The 20,516-nt window shown below is 41.1% G+C and overlaps 1 protein-coding gene across 1 annotated transcript in view; it reads right to left on the minus strand.

Moving 5' to 3' along the window:
* Positions 1–13,541: 13,541 nt before the first annotated feature.
* The window catches only part of MYH8 (myosin heavy chain 8), a 29,890-nt gene continuing 22,915 nt past the window's right edge, over positions 13,542–20,516 (minus strand). Inside the window, exons 29-38 of the mRNA XM_054459133.2 lie at positions 19,995–20,178; positions 19,745–19,910; positions 19,522–19,646; positions 18,329–18,637; positions 17,443–17,646; positions 16,305–16,430; positions 16,049–16,219; positions 15,760–15,864; positions 15,102–15,197; positions 13,542–13,820 (exon numbers count right to left, since the gene is read on the minus strand). Coding sequence (XP_054315108.1) covers positions 13,671–13,820; positions 15,102–15,197; positions 15,760–15,864; positions 16,049–16,219; positions 16,305–16,430; positions 17,443–17,646; positions 18,329–18,637; positions 19,522–19,646; positions 19,745–19,910; positions 19,995–20,178 — 1,636 coding nt within the window. The 3' untranslated portion in view covers positions 13,542–13,670. The remainder of the gene's footprint in view (positions 13,821–15,101; positions 15,198–15,759; positions 15,865–16,048; positions 16,220–16,304; positions 16,431–17,442; positions 17,647–18,328; positions 18,638–19,521; positions 19,647–19,744; positions 19,911–19,994; positions 20,179–20,516) is intronic.

A 20,516-nucleotide genomic window follows, 5' to 3' on the forward strand; every position in this document is an offset into this window, starting at 1 on the left:
GACTGGGGTGGGGTCGGGGGTAATACAGAGGTGAAGGCAGAAGCGGGCTGTGCTTATTTGTGAGGGATTTTCAGTGCCCAGGAAAGGAGTCAGGCATTATTCTGAGATCACTGGGAGGCCTTTTGAGGTTTGTGAGCAGGAAAGTGAGCAGATTACGCACACATGCACACTCACGCTAACACAACCATATGTATCTGAGGATGAGTCTAGAACTGCTGATATGATGTAATGATGGCAAGAGAACCTGGCGGCCTAGAAGCAATTTATGGCTATTGAAAAAATCTTGGTGTAAAACTTCCCTAGATGATTGGACAGGTTCTGATGGCTCGTGGGGGCAGGCAGGCTGTTAGATGCTTAGACTTTACCCCTCAATGCCCCTGCGCTTTCAGATCTGTGTTAAAATTCCCCACAGCACCGCAGAGTGGCTTTGGCAGTGGTTGTGAGTCCTGGTGGCTGGTGGTTCTGAGTCCAGCCCTGGTGGCTCTGATTCTGCCATGCAGAGTCAGTGAGAAGAGCATTGCGTGGGCTTGTAGTTTTTCTTCTACACTGTCCCATTTAGGCAAAGCAGGAACAGTGAAATTTCAAACCCCAAGTGGTAAAAGAAGTGTATATTAGGGACCAAGTGTGGTGGTTCACACCTGTAATCCTAGCACTTTGGGAGGCTAAGGCAGGTGTATCACTTGAGGTCAGAAGTTCGATACCAGCCTGGCCAACATGGTGAAACCCCTTCTCTACTAAAAATACAAAAATTAGCTGGGCATGGTGGCGAGTGCCTGTAATCCCAGCTACTTGGGAGGCTGAGGCAGGAGAATCTCTTGAACCTGGGAGACAGAGGTTGCAGTGAGCCGAGATCGCACCACTGCACTCCAGCCTGGGTGACACAGCAAGACTCCATCTCAAAAAAAATTAAAAAAGAGGTGTATATTAGGGCCCATTTAAGACCTTTGTGAGTTCTAGGCTTATTTTTTGAGGCTCTACCCCATATTATATCAATATATTAAAATCTACTCAGTGTATATTAACAATCACTTACACTGAATATAAAAAATAATCGGCCAGGCACGGTGGCTCATGCCTGTAATCCCAGCACTTTGGGAGGCTTAGGCGGGTGGATCACGGGGTCAGGAGATCGAGACCATTCTGGCTAACACGGTGAAACCCCGTCTCTACTAAAAATACACACACAAAAAAATTAGCCGGGCGTGGTGGCGGGTGCCTGTAGTCCCAGCTACTCAGGAGGCTGAGGCAGGAGAATGGCGTGAACTCGGGAGGGAGAACTTGCAGTGAGTGGAGATCATGCCACTGCACTCCAGCCTGGCTACAGAGCCAGACTCCGTTGCAAAAAAAAAAAAAAAAAAAAAATCATGGTTAAGTCATCATAGTTAAGTGTTTGCAGAAAAAATTTTTAAAAAATTGGTGTAAAATGAAGAGGGCCTCAATTCCAGAGAATAAAAATGAAGTTCAAAAGGAAAGAGAGAAAACTCAAGAGGTCCCCTAAAGGCAGGACCCAAAGGGCTTTGATGATTGCTGAGTTTGAGGGGCGAGGAGTCGTCAAAGGATCCTGCCTGTCATGCAGCCCTCATTTCAGCCTGGAATCTAGGGCCATGACACCAGCCCAGAGGAGACACTGAAGTGGAGAAAGATGAGTGTCGATTTTGGACATATTGAGTGTGAGATGATGTGGCAGAGATAAGGGCTCAAAGTTTAAAGGAGATGTCAAGGCTAGAGATGTCATCCTCTGTGTTGGGGGATATCATTTGTCTAGAGGTGATAATTTAAACTCTTGTGAAAGTTGAGTGCTCACAGGAAGGCTAGGTGTTGTGGACATGAGAAGAGGAAATGAAAGCAGAAAAAGAGGAAAAAAGTAAATAAAAATAAATAAGGTTCATTCTGCAAGTAAGCAAATACCAAGTGAGAAGCAGTAAGATCTTGCTGGAGTCAGAAGACCTGAGAGAGTCCCCAGCTTACCTCTGCCATTTTCTGACGGGGGTGAGCCCCTCTCCCTTCTCTTAGCAACTCTGGAGTCTTTCCCCTTCAGCTGCAAAATCAGAAAAAAATTTTTCTGTTTCTGTCCAAGTCACGAGAATGATGCAGGGACCTAATGAAATCCTGTCTATGCCATCTAGATGTGGCTATCTCTATGTGCAGTCAGCTTCTAGCCCATGCCAAACTGTATATTTTCATGTCCACCCACCCTCCCCTGGTCTCAGCATATAATCCACCATCCCCCAAAATCTAAATGAGCAATGCAGAATTTACCAAAGATATTTTAGGGGAGACATAGAAGAGGATTATATTACATACCTCAGAATACATTATCTGTTTCCATCAGAAATGTCTGTTCTACAAAGTCCATTTTTCTTTACACTGATGCTGAATGTCTTCTCCTTTCTTCCTTTCAGGAATTTCTCTGCACCCCTACGGTACTCAGTTGTTCCTCTATTATGTGGAATCATTTAGCTCTGCCATAGACGTGCATTTCTACTCTTCTGGTTACTCAGCAACATAAAAGTCATCAAGTAAAGAAGACCACTTTCATCTTTAGAAACAAGTTTGGTCACCACCTATTTTTATTCATATAGGCCCTTTTTCAGGGGGAAAGGGACTCATCTTTTTATTTCTTTTTTTTTTTTTTACAGCTGTATTGAAGCATAATTGATATACAAAAAGCTATATACACTTAAGCATACAATTTGATGAGTCGGGACATATGCATATACTGTAATCAAGGTAATAGTCATATCCATCACCTCTGAGAGATTCCTTGTTCTGGGGTTTCATCATCTCTGTTTCATCACTATTCCCCCAAGTCCACAGTTCTTACCCCACACTATCAGCCCACCTCTCTCAAACCTGAGAGGATTTCTATGACTGGAAATTTTCTTCAGTCTTATTACAAAATCATTTCGTCTACTCTAAAGTGAAGGTAACTTTATTATTAGTGTCAAAATAAGTCAAGAGAGGTGATATTTTCAAGAGAGAGGCTATCATGAAGAGTGCTACAGAGAAGCTGGAGAAAGAGAGGACCAGGAACAGGGCACTGGATTGGCCAGGGAGGTGATCCTGACAGCAATGTCAGCAGGATGGTGGGGGTGGCAGCAAGGGATTAAGGAATGAGCAGGTGTTAAGGAGGAGGAAAAAGTTTTTCTGATTTTCCTGGGGACAAATCTCTTCACAAATGACTATTTAAGATGCATTCAGAGGAAATGTCAATGTGGATAGCACAGTGGGAAGAAGGAGGCAGTAGCAAGGCCAAATAAGAATAGGAAAAAAGTGTGATTGAGGTCACTCCTCAGAAGGCTACTTGAGAAGAAAGGGCAATTAATTGTGCTAATAGTGGGATCATACCTCACCCCTTACAACTCAGGCTCTCTCAGGGCTTATGTAACAGATGAAATTTCAAAAAGCAGCAGGACGTTTTCCAGCCAGGAACAGAAATTTCTGGGTGAAAGTCACATTAGTGAATGGCCCCCATTCATATTTGAATTGCCTAACTAAAGATTTGAATGACAATATAGATTCTGGAACTAAAGGAGGCTTTGAATATTGTCTAAAGTAACTCCTACCTTACAGAATTAGAAATTGAAGTTCTAGACAGGTTATCTAATTCATGCTAAGCATAAAATTAGACCCTTCTCCATTCTACTCTCAAACTCAACAGAGCAAGTTTGGAACTCTTTCAAATAGAATATATAAACTTCTTCACTGCTGGTATTTATATACTGAAAATGTGCGAAGCAAAAAGTTCATAGGGTTTATCAAAAGCATTATTTAAATTGATTATTAAATGTCAATGAGAAGAGAGTCTTATCACAGTTTTGTAGGTGGGAAAACTGAGGCTTGGTGAGGATAAATGACTAACCATACGGCTAATAAGTGGCAGAGTGAGAGCTAAAACAAACATATTTTGACTCCAAGTCCAGTTTGTATTTTCACTTGAAGACAGCTGCTTCTGGCTTTACAAGATCCTGTAAGACACTAATGCTATCAGAATTATACATGCTTCTCAGAATTACACACAAACTAGGCATCCTTCACCGAAAATAACATGAAGAGGTTGTGTGGATGACCTGAGAACATTGTGTTCAGAGAATAAAATCCTACCAGCTAGGTCTGTTCAGTAAACTGGAGACCTTCCAGCCTGGCTTCATAGCTTTGGCTCATGTCTGTGAGAGTTAGGATCTCCTGCTGTTTGCTTCCTACCTCGGGGTCTATTTGCTGTGTTTTGGTTACTTCAGCTGCTTAAAACCTCATTAGAGCTAAGGAAAGCATGACTGATTACTTTTAACTACTACCATTGAGGTCTTAATGTGTCCTAAAAAAGCTTGTTGGATGCAGTAAAAGTATGTACTTATATCATTAAAATCTGCATGATAATGCAGTCACTAAGAATGGACCTTGACAATCAGAATGCTGGGTCTCAAATTCTGACTTCACTATTCAAGCTACTTTAATTTGGGCAAGTTACTTAACCTTTCTCAGCCTCAGTTTTCTCACCTGTAGAATGGGAATGTTAACAATAACTAACTCAGGAGGTTCTTGTGGCAATTAAGTGAATTAATGAATGCATGGCAGGGTATTATTTGGATGTGATATGATAGTCTGGGAAAGGGGAGAGTGGTTGAGGCTATGTCAACAGAGAACCCTGTGATTTTGAAAAACATGAGCTTTCTTTGGTGAACGCACCCATTGACAGTGGCAGAGGGCTTTGGGAGCCAAGTCAATGTCTCCAATGTTGTTCATGTCTTTGATGCTGCTGTCTGGTGAGGCCCACCAGCTGCCAAAGCCTGTCCACTGTCTTTTTAGTCCTCTCATTCTACCCAGTATACGTAGCCAATTTTCTGTGTAGATTCATTCCTCCCCACATAGCAGTAAGACAAAACAGGGAAGATAGGAGCCTGGATATCTGAAAGTAGGTGACCAACCATGCCAGTTTGTTTGGGGCTAAGGGAGTTCTTGAGACTTTCCATTTTAAAACCAGGACTGTCTTGGGCAAGTGGTGGTAAATTCATCACTATACTGATAGGTTGTTGGGGGGTATCATGGCAAAGTCCTCAAAATCTCTACCTAAATTTCGGTTTAAATCTTTTCACATTTTTTCCATGTTTTTATGTATTCTTTTTTTGTTTGTTTGAGACGGAGTCTCACTCTGTCACTAGGCTGGAGTGCAATGGCACGATCTCAGCTCACTGCAACCTCCTGACAAGACAAGCCTGACCAAGACAAGGATAGATGGAATCAGTTTGAGATCTCCTAGAGTGATCCAAGCTAGAATGATGATGAAATTCCCACCTGGAACTGTTAATTGCAAAGCTGTAATACATACATAGGGCTTAGCAGAGAGCTAGCAACATGGTAAACATGCATTCATTCATTCAACATTCATTGAAACCTTACCATATGCTGGGAGGATTTTAAGTACTGGAGAACAAAATAGATAAAGTCACAGATATATCAATTAAAGATAAATGCTCTGAAGGAAAGAAAAGCAGGATAAGGAAACTGCGGCTGTGTGGGAAAGTTTCTCTGAAGAGGTGATATTTGAGCAAACACCTAGTGAAGTGAATGAGTAAGCCATGAAAATATCAAAGGGCGACAGTATTTCAGGCAGAGGAAACAAATGTAAAGGCTCTGGGAGATGGTGGGCCAGTGGGGCAGAGTGAACCAGTAGTAGGGAATGTAGTGGCAGAGGTAGGCAAGAGCCAGATGGTTTAGAGCCTTGGAAATTAAGGTAAGGACTTCGGGTTTCAAATGTTAGCTGTTGTTATAAAGGCTGTTTTGTTCCTCCTTTTTCTGTGCTGACTGTTGGATCTGTTATCTGCTCTTTTTCTACTCAATATTGGGTCATTCTGTCCAACAAAATTTATTGAATGTCTGCTCTTCATTCAACAGAAGGCTAATGAAGACATTTTTTCAGGAACTGAAGAGAAAGTTTGTTTTCTCAACAACTATGATCTAGTTGTGGGGAGGGAGGCAGTGGGTCAAAGTGCTGATAATGCGTCAAAAGACGGCAGCAGTGTGTCGAGCGCGGTGGCTCACACCTGTAATCCAGCACTTTGGGAGGCCGAGGCGGCGGATCACCTGAAGTCGGGAGTTCGAGACCAGCCGACCAACATGGAGAAACACCAAGTCTCTACTAAAAATACAAAAATTAGCCGGGCGTGGTGGCGCATGCTTGAATTCGCGGAGGTTGCGGTGAGTCGAGATTGCGCCATTGCACTCCAGCCCGGGCAACAAGAGCGAAACTGTCTCAAAAAAAAAAAAAAAAGAAGACAGCCGCAGTGTGCTTCGAAGGAGACACCCCGGCACTACAGGAGAGAAACGATGTTTTCAATTGTCCAGAGAGGAGGGGAGTCACTTCCGGTGCGTCCCAGGGCATTATGGGAGGGGTCAGTCTGCGGGAAGGAAAGGCCAGAAGTGACTCCCGCCATAGCTGCGGCAGGCCTGGAGGCCATACTGGGACCTGGCCAGTAAGTGTGCATTTAAGAGTTTGCGAGTGAGCAGGACCTTGTTCGTCCCCGCGATTTATTTGTGCTGTGTAATTCCAGACAGTAGATCCGTGAAGGACTGTGTGGTGGGGAGGGTATGAAATTGAGTGTGGAGAGGGCATTTGAGGGCAAGTCCCATGACTGCCTGGGCCAGACAGAAAATTTAAAATTCTTGTCAACAAAGCCCGTTTGAAAATTTTCAGTGCATACATAGCCATATTATTATGTTGTACATGGGGTACACATAAATATTCCTTTTTTTTTTTTTTTTTTTTTGAGACGGAGTAGCACTCTTGTCGCCAGGCTGGAGTGCTGTGGCGTGATCTGGTTTCACTGCAACCTCCACCTCTCGGGTTCAAGTGATTCTCCTGCCTCAGCCTCCTGAGTAGCTGGGATTACAGGCACCCGCCACCACGCCTGGCTAATTTTTGTACTTTTAGTAGAGACGGGTTCTCGCCATGTTGGCCAGGCTGGTCTAAAACTCCTGACCTCAGGTGATCCGCCCGCCTCGGCCTCCCAAAGTGCGGGGATTACAGGCATGAGCCACCGCGCCCGGCCACACATATATTCTTATATAAAGTCAGGTTCAGATACTCAAATCCGTGGGTACCAATTGAATTATTTTTCCAAATAGTGGAAAAAGTGATGATTTTGTTGCTCAGAAGGTACTACCTTTCCCATCCATGTTTTAAACATAATTTCTTATAATTTGAGCCTTCACACTGCGCAGTACCTCAGTTTCCCCAGGAAAGCCACAAGCCATAGTTTCTGTGAGGAGCTGAGAAAATAGTCTGCCCTCTTATGAAGGTCAGGCTATTGGAATCTAAGAGAAGCCCTGTTTTGGGTGTGTTCCCCAAGGGAGATGTTTTTCTCCTTCACCATGGAGTGGCTTTCTTTTTCCTTGCGGCCTCCGGAAGCAGCATCTTAGTGGCCCTTGGAACTAGGAGGGAGGAATCAGGCTGGCAAATTCCAAACTTAAGCAAGGTTCTTTCCATCTGCCCACGGCTGATTCTTCAGCTTCTCGCTTTGGAAAATGTGACCGATGGAGTCTGCAGTGATGGTTCCTAGGGACACTGATATGTGGAACATGTGCCCAAACCTCTGCCACAGCCAGGAGGCAGAATTTAAGTTTGCTTACTGACAGCTGCTGTGTGTCAGTCCTGGAATGTTAATCCTTACAGAGAGCTTGAATGACAGGCAACAGCTTTCAGCAGCTGTGCTAATGGTCTCATCCATCAAATGACCCTCTCTTCACCTTACTGTTGTCAGTTATATCCATGTCTTTGATGAGAAGTGGATATGAAATCTTAAGAGGCAGGTTACTTTTATTTATTTTAAAAACATGAGCCTTTAAAAGAATTCCAAAAATAGTACACACATTGAAAAATATAATCAAACATACTGAAGGAAAATTTTAAATCGTGCCTAAAATTTTAGCATAGAAGTCATCTCTACCTAAATTTTGGTTTAAATCCTTTCACATTTTTTCCATGTTTTTATGTATTCTTTTTTCTTTTTTTTTTGAGACAGAGTCTCATTCTGTTGCTAGGCTGGAGTGCAATGGCGCGATCTTGGCTCACTACAACCTCCGCCTCCTGGTTTCAAGTGTTTCTCCTGTCTCAGCCTCCCCTGTACCTGGGACTACAGGCGAGTGCCACCATGCCCAGCCAATTTTTGTATTTTTTAGTAGAAACGGGAACGGGGTTTTACCATGTTGGCCGGGATGGTATCCATCCATCTCTTTTTTTTTTTTTTTTTTTTTAGATGGAGTCTCAATCTGTCGCCAGGCTGGAATGCAGTGGTGCGATCTTGGCTCACTGCAACCTCTGCCTCCCAGGTTCAAGTGATTCTCCTGCCTCAGCCTCTGGAGCAGCTGGGACTACAGGTGCATGCCACCATGCCCAGCTAATTTTTGTATTTTTAGTAGAGATGGGGTTTCACCATGTTGGCTAGGATGGTCTCGATCTCTTGACCTCATGATCCACCCACCTTGGCCTCCCAAGGTGCTGGGATTACAGGCGTGTGCCACCACGCCTGGCCAATTTTTATGTATTCTTAAACACATACACAATTGAGATATCAGTCTGCAAGCACTGTTTTGTATTCTGCTTTTAGAACACATTTTAAAATTTTCTCATGATATTAACTATTCTTTTAGATTATGATTTTTAATAGTTACATAGTGTACCATGCTTTGAAGATAACATAATTTATATAACAAATTTTCTATTATTGGGCATTCAGGGTGCTCTAAGTTTCTGTTCTTTAAAATATTCTGCTAAATATATATGTGTACATAAATGCTTATGCATATCTTTAATTGTTAAATCTGCAGAATAGACTTTCTGGGCAAAGGCTAAAGATAGTTTTCAGTTTGCAATAGTGGAGTCCCTGTTATTGGAGCCTTCACAATAATGATATTGCATAGGAAAACAAAAAGTATTCACTAATGATCTTGTTGATCATTACGTATTGTAAATATGCAATAATCCATTTAAGTTGAATGCAAAGTAAAATGAGAAATCTTGGAACAGTTGCAGAATTTAGTGAAGTCGGTGGAAGTAGTAAAAAAAATTGGCTTGAATTTTGCAAAGCTATTGACCAGCGTGCATTCAGCAGTGTTGACCTAGTTAACAATTGAAGAACTGAAAATGGACAAAAATGATGACCCAATAGATGTTTCCTGAGAATGAATTCAGGATCAAAGGATTAGGGAGGCTCTTAAAAATATTGATGAAGTCGTGCATTTTTGTGAAAAAGGATGTATTTTATTATTGCATTGCAAAACTTAAAGGATGTCATATTATGTTATCACATACGACTGTGAGACATCTGTCCCTTTTGTCCCAACTGCAACATTTACTCATTCTTTGTTCTAAGAATAGTAGAGTTGCAATTATGATCTAAATCTTAAGAAATACAACAGAAGGCTGGGCACCGTGGCTCACGCCCATAATCCCAACACTTTGGGAGGCCAAGGCAGGCAGATCACGAGGTCAAGAGATTGAGACCATCCTGGCCAATATGGTAAAACGTCTCTACTAAAAATACAAAAATTAGCTGGGTGTGGTGGCACGTGCCTGTAATCCCAGCTACTCAGGAGGCTGAGGCAGGAGAATCACTTGAACCTGGGAGGTGGAGTTTGCAGTGAGCCACTGCTCTCCACCCTGGCAACACAGTAAGACTCCGTCTCAAAAAACAACAACAAAAAAAAAAAAAAAAAAGAGAAAAAATCAGTTGTTTTTCTGTATGTTAGCAGTGAACATGTAGACGGCAAAATTAGAAATATGATGTTATTTACAGTCACTTAAAAAAAAAAAGTTAGACGGGCCAGGAACTGTGGCTCACGCCTGTAATCCCAGCACTTTGGGAGGCCAAGGTGGGCGGATCATGAGTTCAGGAGTTTGAGACCAGCCTGACCAACATGGTGAAACCCTGTCTCTACTAAAAAATACAAAAATTAGCCAGACATGGTGGTGCACGCCTGTAATCCCAGCTACTCAGGAGGCTGAGGCAGGAGAATGGCTTGAACCCAGGAGGTGGAGGTTGCAGTGAGCCGAGATCGCACCACTGCATTCCAGTCTGGGCAACAGAGTGAGACTCCATCTCAAAAAAAAAAAAAAAAGTTTGACATAGATCTAACAAAACTTGTATGCTGAAAACAAAACTTGTATATGGCTTGTATGCTGAAAACTACCAAACACTGATGAAAGAAATAAAAGAAGATCTAATTAAATGAAACAGAGTGTAGTTAAGAATTGGAAGATTCAACATAGTAAATATGTCAACAAACTGATAAACAGGCTTCATGCAATTTCTGTGAAAAAGTATAACTCTGGCTTTAAAGTTTGGCATACAGTATTCTAATTATTATTTTCCCAGAGTACTATAATTGTGGTATTTCCCCTAATGCAGAATTTTAGATTTATGGAGGTATAATTGACATTTAAAACTGCACATATTAAAAGTGCACAATTTGATAGGTTTTTACATACATAGATGCCCATGAAACCATCATCTCAATCAAAATAATGAACATGTTCATCGATCCCCCCCAAATTTCCTCCTGCTCCCTTGTAATCCCCTCTACCCTTTCTTTGTGCCCTGCACAAACCCTCCCTCTGCATCACTAGCCAGGGAGTGATGAAAACTGTAGTTTTCATTTTCTAGAATTTTATATAAATAGAATCATATAGTATGTACTTTTTGGAGGGGGTGCTGCTTTCAATCAATGTAATTATCTTGAGATTCATCCTTTTTTGTGTTAATAGTTTCTTTTGATTGCTGAGGAGTATTTCATTGTATGGATATATGATAATTTGTTACCCATTCATTTGTTGATGGATATTTTGGTTCTTCTTTTTGGTTTTTGCCCCTATTACAAATAAATGTGCCATAAACATTTGTGTATAAGTCTTCATGTGGACATATGCTTTCATTTCTCTTTGGTAAATACCTAGGAATAGAATGGCTAGATCATATAGATAATTTGTTAACTTTTAAAGAAGTTGCCAAACTGTTTTCCTAAGTCATTGTAACATTTTACATTATGATTCTTGGCCAACACTTTGGTCTTTTAGTCATTGTAGTAAGTGTGTTGTGGTATCTTACTGTGTTTTAATTGATATTTTTCTCATGATTCATGATGTTGAATGTTTTTTCAGATGCCTTTTTATTATCTGTATGTTTAGTGAAATGTTTGTCTAAACCTTTTGCCTTTTAAAGTATTATGTTGTTTCCTTTTCCCTGGATTTTTAGATTTGTTTATATATTCTGAATATAAATCTTTCATCAGGGATGTAAGTTGTAAATACTTTCAGTCTGTGGCTTGTCCTTTCATTCTCTTTATAACAGTGTTTTTCAAAGAGCAGAAGCTTTACATTTTGATGATGTACAATTGATCAATTTTTTTCTTTTGTGACCTATGTCTTTGGTGTCATATCTAAGACATCTTTGCCTAAGCTGAGGTCACAAAGATTTTTTCTTTTGTTTCTTTCTAGATGTTCTTATAATTATAGTTTTGATTTCCTCTTTGATCCAAAATTTTGTTTTTTGGAGATTATTTTAAAATTTTTTCCTCTTTTTTGTTTTAAACTTTTGTTATTAACTTAGACACATTTGAGATTGCGGTCTACACAATTTATAATGAAAAGATTGAGGCTGATAGGAGTTTAGAGGTTGGGGGAGAGTAAATGTTAGAAGGTAGAAGAAGGAGTGAATAAAGTACAGTCTTTGTCTAGATTTCGTTTTTGTTCTGCTGCTTCCTCTCTTTCTGGAGGTTCTACTCCATCAAGCCTTTTTTTTTTTTTGTCTTATTTTCTGTCCCTCTTTTATAAGTTCATTCTTTGTCTCTCATCCAATCTATCTGACAATCCTATGTATGCTAGCTACCTTCAATAAATCTGGAATCCATCTTCTCTTTGTCTCCTGATGTTATTTTTCTGCCCTAAGCCACTGTCATGGTTTTTGTTGTTGTTGTTAGTTTTTTTTTTTTTTTTTTTTTTTGAGACAGGGTCTCACTCTGTCTCCCAGGCTGGAGTGCAGTGGTGCGATCTTGGTTTATTGCAGCCTTGACTTCCCAGGCTCAGGTGAGTCTCCCACCTTAGCCTCCCCCGTAGCTGGGACTACAGGCATGTGCCACTATGCCTTGCTAATTTTTTTCTTTTTTTCTATTTTTAGTAGAGATGGGGCTTTGCTATGTTGCCTAGGCTGGTCTCGAACTCTTGGGCTCAAGTGATCTGCCCACCTTGACCTCCCAAAGTGTTGGGATTCCAGGTGTGAGCCACCGCATCCAACTGCCACTGTCATCTTTTAACCTTTATTTTTCAGTAGGCTCCTAACTAGTTTCCCAGTGTCCATCTTTGCTCCCTTAGTTTATTCTCAACACAGCAGCCAGAATGATTCTTTTAAAATGTATGTTAATATCGCCCTGCTCAAAACCCTCCAAAGCTTTCTCACTTCACTCTGAGTAAAGGCAAAAGTCCTTAGAGTGGCCAAGGGGCCCTACATGATCTGACCTCTCGGTTCCTCTCTTATGCCTTAACTGTCTCATCTTGCTCATTCTCTTCCTGCCCTGCTTGGCCTCCTCCCTGCCTTTCTAACATTCCCTACCTGCCCTTGCCTTAGGGCCTTTGCATTTTCTGTTGTTCTCTGCCTGGACGTGCTGTGCGCCCATATACTCACTTGGTTTACCCTCTTGCCTCCTTCAGGTCACTGCTCAAATGTCTTCTTACCAGAGATGCCTTCCTTGACTATTAGCTATAAAATAGTAAATGCGGCCAGGCGCGGTGGCTCACGCCTGTAATCCCAGCACTTTGGGAGGCCGGGGTGGGTGGATCACGAGGTCAGGAGATTGAGACCATCCTGGCTGAGATGGTGAAACCCCGTCTCTACTAAAAATACAAAAAATTAGCTGGGCGCGGTGGTGGGCATCTGTAGTCCCAACTACTCTGGAGGCTGAGGCAGGAGAATGGTGTGAACCCAGGAGGTGGAGCTTGCAGTGAGTGGAGATCGCGCCACTGCACTCTAGCCTGGGCGACTGAGTGAGACTGTGTCTCGGAAAAAAAAAATAGTAAATTCTTCCCTCCTACGTTCTAATTTCCCATTAGTACTTATAATCTGGCTCATTACATAGTTATGTATTCATTTATTGCTTTTCTTTCATTGTGGAATATAAGCTCCTAGAGAGAAGAAACTATATTTTGTTCACACAAAACTTAACTAGTGGCTGGCACTATTTATTGATTTATTATATTGATGCACATAGTAGATGCTCAATATCGTTTGTGGAGTAAATGAATGGGCCCATACGGAGGGCAGCCTCAGGGAGTGTTTTTCTTAGTAATTTGTAACAATCTAGAGAGATATAATAAAAACAAGCTCAGCAAAAGATATTTGTCTGTGTGTTGGTGGGGGGTGAAGAGGTGGGAAAGGGACTGTTGGGTGGTGCTGAAGGTTTAAACATTGAATGCTCTGCAAAGCCATATATAATATTAAGATATTATTAGCTAGGTGAGAACTGTGAGCATGAATAGCTTTGCAAGTGAAAAAATGAAAGTACACATTTACTGTAGTTTTTATTTATTCAGCTTTAAGAGGAAAATAAACGTCATAAAGCAAGTGACCAAAAATAGCACATTTTGTGCCTTTCTTCAGCCACTTGATAGCATCAGGCAGGTGTGTTTACTCTGCACTGACTTTTGTGTGAACCTCTCGGCTCTTCACTCGCAATTTGTTGACCTGGGACTCAGCAATGTCAGCCCGTTCCTCGGCCTCCTCCAGCTCGTGCTGAAGTTTGCGGAATTTAGATAGATTAGCATTGGATTGTTCCTCCTAAGAATAGAGATAAAATTGTGAGAATTAGACTGTGTGGTTCTCATTGCACTTATCACCAGACAAGATTAGTTCCTCAAATCAGGTATTTCCTTCTTACGGTCTATTTAGCATATCCGACTTCAAATCTAAACAGAGTTGATAACTTCAACTACAGTTTTTACTTTAAAGAATGAAAGGAGAGTTTTGAAGTGGAGGAGACAGCCTCATATAAAGCCCATACATCCTTTTATGATGTATGTTCTGTATGGAAAGGAGGAAGAGACCTGTGTACCCTTATAGACATCAGTAAGTAAACGTAAGGCCAAATTATAATTGGGGAAATATCACTTAGTATATATTTTGATTCTAGTATATAAAGAAAGGGAAAAGATGGGACTAGGCAGAAAGTCTCCTCTGTTAATTGACTCATTGCCATTTATGCCTCTCCCTTTTTTCTTTCCTTTTCTTCCTTCCTATTTACTTCCTACCTATCACATGTGTCTGGAAGTGTGGAGGGATAACCAGAAAGAGTATAGATACAGAATCTTCTAACATGTTCTTATATTAGCTACAGCAAATGTGGGGGCAGGAGCCCCCACTGATGACACTAGTAGCGAGTGAAGAAGTCAGGTGGGGTAAAAGATTGATGTTTGGCTTTTGAGAACTTGATTTTTTCTATGTCTAGAGGGAGAGGAATATTTATGATGGTATTAATTAGAATTTCTACTGTATATCATTTGCAGCTATCAAGTAAGTGAGCTGTTTAGAACTTGCCCCCCCTCAACCCTTACAAATTGCTCAATAATAAAAATATCTTGGCTGGGCGTGGTGGCCCATGCCTGTAATCCCAGCACTTTGGGAGGCCGAGGTGGGTGGATCACTTGAGGCCAGGAGTTCGAGACCAGCCTGGCCAACACGGTGAAGCCCTGTCTGTACTGAAAATACAAAAACCAGCCAGGTGTGGTGGCGCAGGCCTGTTGTCCCAGCTACTGGAGAGGCTGAGGCATAAGAATCGCTTGAGCTTGGGAGGCAGAGGTTGCAGTGAGCCAAGATCACGCCACTGCATTCCAACCTGGGCTACACAGTGAGGCTCTGTCTCAAAAAAATAAAATAAATCTTTTGAAGTCTTATTCTGTAATTTAGATTTGGCGGGACAAATTCATATTTATAAAATCATCCCTCTTAAAATATGAGTGGTAGATTTTCACTTTGTCTTCTTCCTTATTGACGCATTCTTTTAAAACACTTTCTACTGCAAAAGAAATTTCCTTCTTTCCTCAAGGGCTTAAAGATACTTACAGCCTCCTCAGCTTGTCTCTTGTATGATTTCACCTTTGCCTGTAATTTATCTACTAAGTCCTGCAGCCTGAGAACATTCTTGCGATCTTCTTCAGTCTGAAAGTTTGAAACAAATAATCTGCATTCATTCTGAAGAGATAAGGCTACTCTGGGTACTAAAATAAAATCATTTGGCATGATGGCAGGTGGGCCTGGGGTAAACTTGATCAACTCTGAGATTTTCTTCATAGAATTAACAGTAGCACCCTTGTTAAATGTTTCCAGTGTGCAGGCACTGTATTAGAGAATTGCACACATCTTCTCTAGTCCTTACCTCCCTATCCTGGAAAATAGACAGTTATCCGTATTTTACAGGTGAAGAAATTGAGGTTTAGAGTGTTAAGTTCAAGAAGCAAGAGAGGCCAAACTAGGACTAATACCCAGTTTATCTGCCTTTAAAATCTGTGTTCTTTATTCTCATGCTATTTTCTAAACTTTAGAAATCTGAAGGCCTCCCTAAGTTTTAGTATAGGTCTGTGATAAGCAACTGTCTTTACTCCTTATATGTACCAAGTTAATGCGTATTTGTTTGTGAGTGGCATATAAATAAATAGTCATAAGGTTTTCAATTTCCTTCTGGGCAGGAAGACTGGATATTCTGTAAGGCTATTCCCTTTACCTGGTAGGTGAGTTCTTTTACTCGTCGCTCATGTTTCCGTAAACCTTTAACAGCCTCTGCATTACGTTTCTGTTCATTTTCAACCTCTCCTTCAAGCTCACGTACCTGTAGCCAAGAAAAATACTTACACAGTCAGTCTTGGGGGATATTAATTAGCCCAAGACCTACTGAAGGCATGGGGTGGGTGTTCCCAACCCCAGGACAGGATGGGAGTCTTGTGTAGGAAGAGAGAAGGGTAGAGAGAGTGCCCTTTTTCTCTTCCCAGATTTAGAAAGATTGAGACACCCACCCTGGCCTCCAGTTTCTGGATCTGCTTCTTCCCACCCTTCAGCGCCAGCTGCTCGGCCTCATCTAGACGATGCTGCAGATCCTTCACTGTCTGCTCCAGGTTCTTCTTCATCCGCTCCAGGTGGGCGCTGGTGTCCTGTTCCTTCTTCAGCTCCTCAGCCATCATGGCAGCCTATTTAGGAAATAAATTAAGAAAGTAATGATACTTGATGGTAGCAGGTGCATACGTGTGTCAGTAAGCCAAATGTTCATCTTACATCAGTGATGGCCTTCTTGGCTTTCTCTTCTGCATTGCGTGATTCTTGGATTACTTCTTCCACTTCAGTTTGGAGTTGGGAAACGTCGTTTTCTAATTTCTTCTTGGTGTTGATGAGGCTGGTATTCTGTTAAAAGTAGTCAGTAGAAATTTACAAAATTTGCAGTTTGCCCTCTTGGGATTTTACAAGTGTCTTACTTGTTGGTTCGTGCAGGGGATCTGCTGGCAACATTTCACTAAACTTTAATTATTTGTTCAGTGGAAAATGTTAATTATTTGTTAGGTAGGAACTCCTTTCCCCCAACTTCCCCAGTGTCCACCTGATTTATGCATAAGGACTTCTGAGGTTTGAGAATGCCTTATTGGCATACATTAGTTAATTGTTCTTTTAATTATATTTCAGTCAGACATCACTAGTTATTCTCTCTCTGGAAGGTTGGAAATAGAAAATAATAGATTCATTTTGTGAGTGGCAGGCACTGAGAGTTTCTTCCTTAGAAGGAATCTATTCTCTCTGAGTTTTCACGATTTGTTCCCTTGGAGAGCACTGAATTTGTCTTATGAAAACATATTCTTAAGATTTCAACTCAGTGTTTCTCAGAGAGAAGCAATATTGTCTCAATGGGTATTTGAAAATGTTTAGGGGCAGATTTTTTTGGTTGTCAAAATGACTAGGCGGTGCTACTGCATTTAAAGCCTGGGCAAGTCAGGAATGCTAAATGTGCTATAAGGCATGGGGACAGTGAACACAGCAGTGCTAAATGCTTAAGTGCTACCGATGAGAAACACTGCATGGAACATTTTCAGATTTTGGAGGCAACAGGTATCTTTACTCAATATTATTCTACCTCATGGTTTCTAAAATAATGTAAATAGCCAAACCTTATTTTTAAATAAAAAAGTAATAGCTTTTTTTGGGGGGAGGGGTAGAAACCCCAAGAAAGAAACAGGAACACACACCAAAAAACAAAAAAGCACCCATAATCTAATTACTGTAAGATAATGGCAATGAGTATTTTTGAGCATATCCCCATCCTTGTTTACATACACATATTTATACAAATTGAGTACTTTCATGTTATAATGCGAATGCATCAACTACCAGTACACCAGCAATTTGTTTGATGTGAGGGTCTCACCTGGGTGTGGAGGAGCTGGACACGTTCACTGGCATCCAGGAGCTCCTGTTCTGCGATTTTCCTGCTTCTCTCTGTCTGTTCCAGAGTGGCCCGCAGCTCCTCGATCTCGGCCTGCAGCAGGTTGGCTCTGCGCTCCACGATCGCCAGCTGTTCCTTCAGATCCTCCTGGCCCTGGAGAGCATCATCCAGGTGGAGCTGGGTTTCCTGATAAGTGAAAAACAGAGAAAGGCCTTAAGTGTTCTGAAGAGGATTTGAAGATCCCAGGAGATGAACTGGGAGATTTACTGGTGCCAGGAACAGAAGATGACCTATGCCTGTCGTTTGAATGCATCTGAGTATGGTTAGGTCATTTGCTTAGGGTAAGAGAGAATTATCAGGAGACATAGATTCTTGTTCTGTTTCTGCCATTAACTGGTTATTGTGTCATGTGTGAGTCGCTAATGTCTGTCATTTGTGGAGCAGTTTCCATATGCTCTATCCAGGACCTGACATCTGTTATTTCATTTGATCTTCACAGTAACTCGGTGAGGTGGGTAGTTTCATTCTTACTTTGAAGAAAGAACAGAGGTTCTGAGAGGTTAAATAACTTGCTTAAAATCAGGCAGCTAGTAAATGACAAAACTAAGACTGAACCTCAGGCCTGTCTGGTGCCCAAGTCTGTTCACTTTCTTTCATATCACGCTGTAATGCCTAGGCATCTGTTTGTTCTTCTACATAACATTTTCTTAAAAATAGTATGTTCTATGTGTATTTAATTCAGTTACCTTTGTGTGGTCAGCTGTATAATTTGTTAAGAGAAAAAAAGGATGGTTTAACAAGGTGTTTGGGAAATAGATGACAGGTACTTTCCCCGCTTCATCTGGGAGGCGAATGTGGACCCATTTACCTTCAGGATTCCTTGGGTGTTCCTGTAGTTCCTTAAACTCTCTGCAGCTAAGCGATTGGCATGGTTCAGCTGGATTTCCAGTTCATTCAGATCTCCTTCCATTTTCTTCTTGACTCTCAGAGCATCATTTCTGCTTCTAATCTCCGCATCCAGCGTGCTCTGCATTGTCTCCACGACTCTAGTGTGGTTTCTCTTCAGCTGGTCAATTTCCTCATCTTTTTCTGCAATTTTTCTGTCAACTTCAGACTTGACTTGGTTTAACTCAAGCTGGATACGCAGAATCTTTCCTTCTTCATGTTCGAGAGATGCCTTAACAAAACAGTGATCAATTAATAATGGAGAAGAGCCTGAGTATTTGGAGTATATTCCTTCGTGAGCCAAACTCTTGTCAATATCAGTTTGTCTAATTTTACAAAGTATAATACAGTAGTTCTGGGAATCTTCTAGGTAAATCATTATTTTGTTTATTTAGTGACAGATTATATAGGGCAGCTCTGCAATAAAGGTGCTTTGTGCTATACAAATATTGTTCATATTAGTACTAATAAAATTATATAATTAAATTCATGTACAGTAAATATAAATTCTCAATCTGTTTTAGAAATTAAAATGTTCTTGTGTGATATACTAGCCCCTGACCTAGAAACCATCAGTTTTAAAATATGTTGATTTTTTTCCGATTACATAATATACGTGCATTGTATAATGTGGAGGCAATACATAAAGGAAAACCTAGCTGTTGTTCCCCCAGTAAAGAGATAAACATTTTAATGTGGTGTATTTTTTCTAGTCTTTTTTCCTACTTCTATATATTTTTACATAATGAAAATTATATTGTTTATGCAAATTTGTGTCTTTAAAATTACTGTCTACTGTAAAATATTTTTCTAAAATAATCATATTTCATGGCTATATAAAATTTCATCATATGACTGTTCTGTAATTTGCTTACTTTTGTTCTTAGATTGGACATCTTTGTCTTAAAGCTTTACTCCATTTGACACTTTTTGGGTGATAAAATCTTAGAAATAGAATTGATAGGTCAGAGTATTTACATTTTTAAGGATTTTGATAAGTATTGCCAAGTTGTCCTTCGTAAAGATCCTGTAAGTTTAAATTATCAGTAGCCCCACTTTTTTTTAAACTGATGTTTGTCTTTGTTTCTCCATAACATAATACAAGGTAATATGTACCTCTGCTTCTTCTAAAGCAGCCTGAATTTCACATTTCTCTTGTTCTACTTGCTTCTTTATTTTCTCCAATTCATGAATTTGCTTTCCTCCCTCTGCAATCTGCTCAGTGAGGTCAGAAATCTCCTCTGTGGTTGAACAGACAGGAGAGAAATGGTCAGAAAGATGGCAACATGGAAAGGTCCTCCCAGGGATATATGGAGTAGGGAAGACTGTGAGGACTCACGTTGCAAGTTCTTATTTTCTCTTCTTAGTGTTTCGAGTTGATCCAGGGATTCCTCGTAGGCATTCTTCACTTTGAACAGCTCAGTGCTAAGAGAACGGGACTCCTTCTGGGAGGCCTCAAGTTCAGCCTGAGTTTCCTCATACTTCTGCTTCCATTCTGATAGTACCTGAAAAGCAATAAATCATGAGTTGATCCAAGGAGAAAGGAATACCAAGTAAAACACTCTTAAAGTTTAAGCAGTCTGGGCCACCTTGTCAAAGTTCCTTTGCTTCTTATCAAGAGCTGCACAGGCTGCATTAGACCTTTCCACATCAAGCATGAGGTCTTCAACTTCATTCTGGAGCCGCTGCTTCGTCTTCTCAAGGGAAGCACATTTGGCGTTCACAGCTTCTACATGTTCCTCAGCTTCTTGCAGGCGCTGGGCCAACTTCTTCCTGAAAAGTTAGCCAGGCAGTCAGGAGAATGGCCAAGACCAGAAGCAAAGTGATAACCTCCTTGGTCCCTTTTCACAGTCCTGTTTCTTTTCTTTTGTTTCTGTTTTGAGAGACAGAGTCTCCCTCTGTCGCCCAGGCTGGAGTGCAGTGGTGCGATCTCGGCTCACTGCAACCTCCCGGGTTCAAGCGATTCTCCTGCCTCAGCTTCCCAAGTAGCTAGGATTACAGGCGTGCACCACCACGCCCAGCTAATTTTTGTATTTTTTTTTTTAAATAGAGACAGGGTTTCACTATATGTTGGCCAAGCTGGTCTTGAACTCCTGATCTCAGGTGATCCG

This window comes from Pongo pygmaeus, chromosome 19, assembly GCF_028885625.2.
Source record: "Pongo pygmaeus isolate AG05252 chromosome 19, NHGRI_mPonPyg2-v2.0_pri, whole genome shotgun sequence".
NCBI classification, from domain to species: Eukaryota; Metazoa; Chordata; class Mammalia; order Primates; family Hominidae; genus Pongo; species Pongo pygmaeus.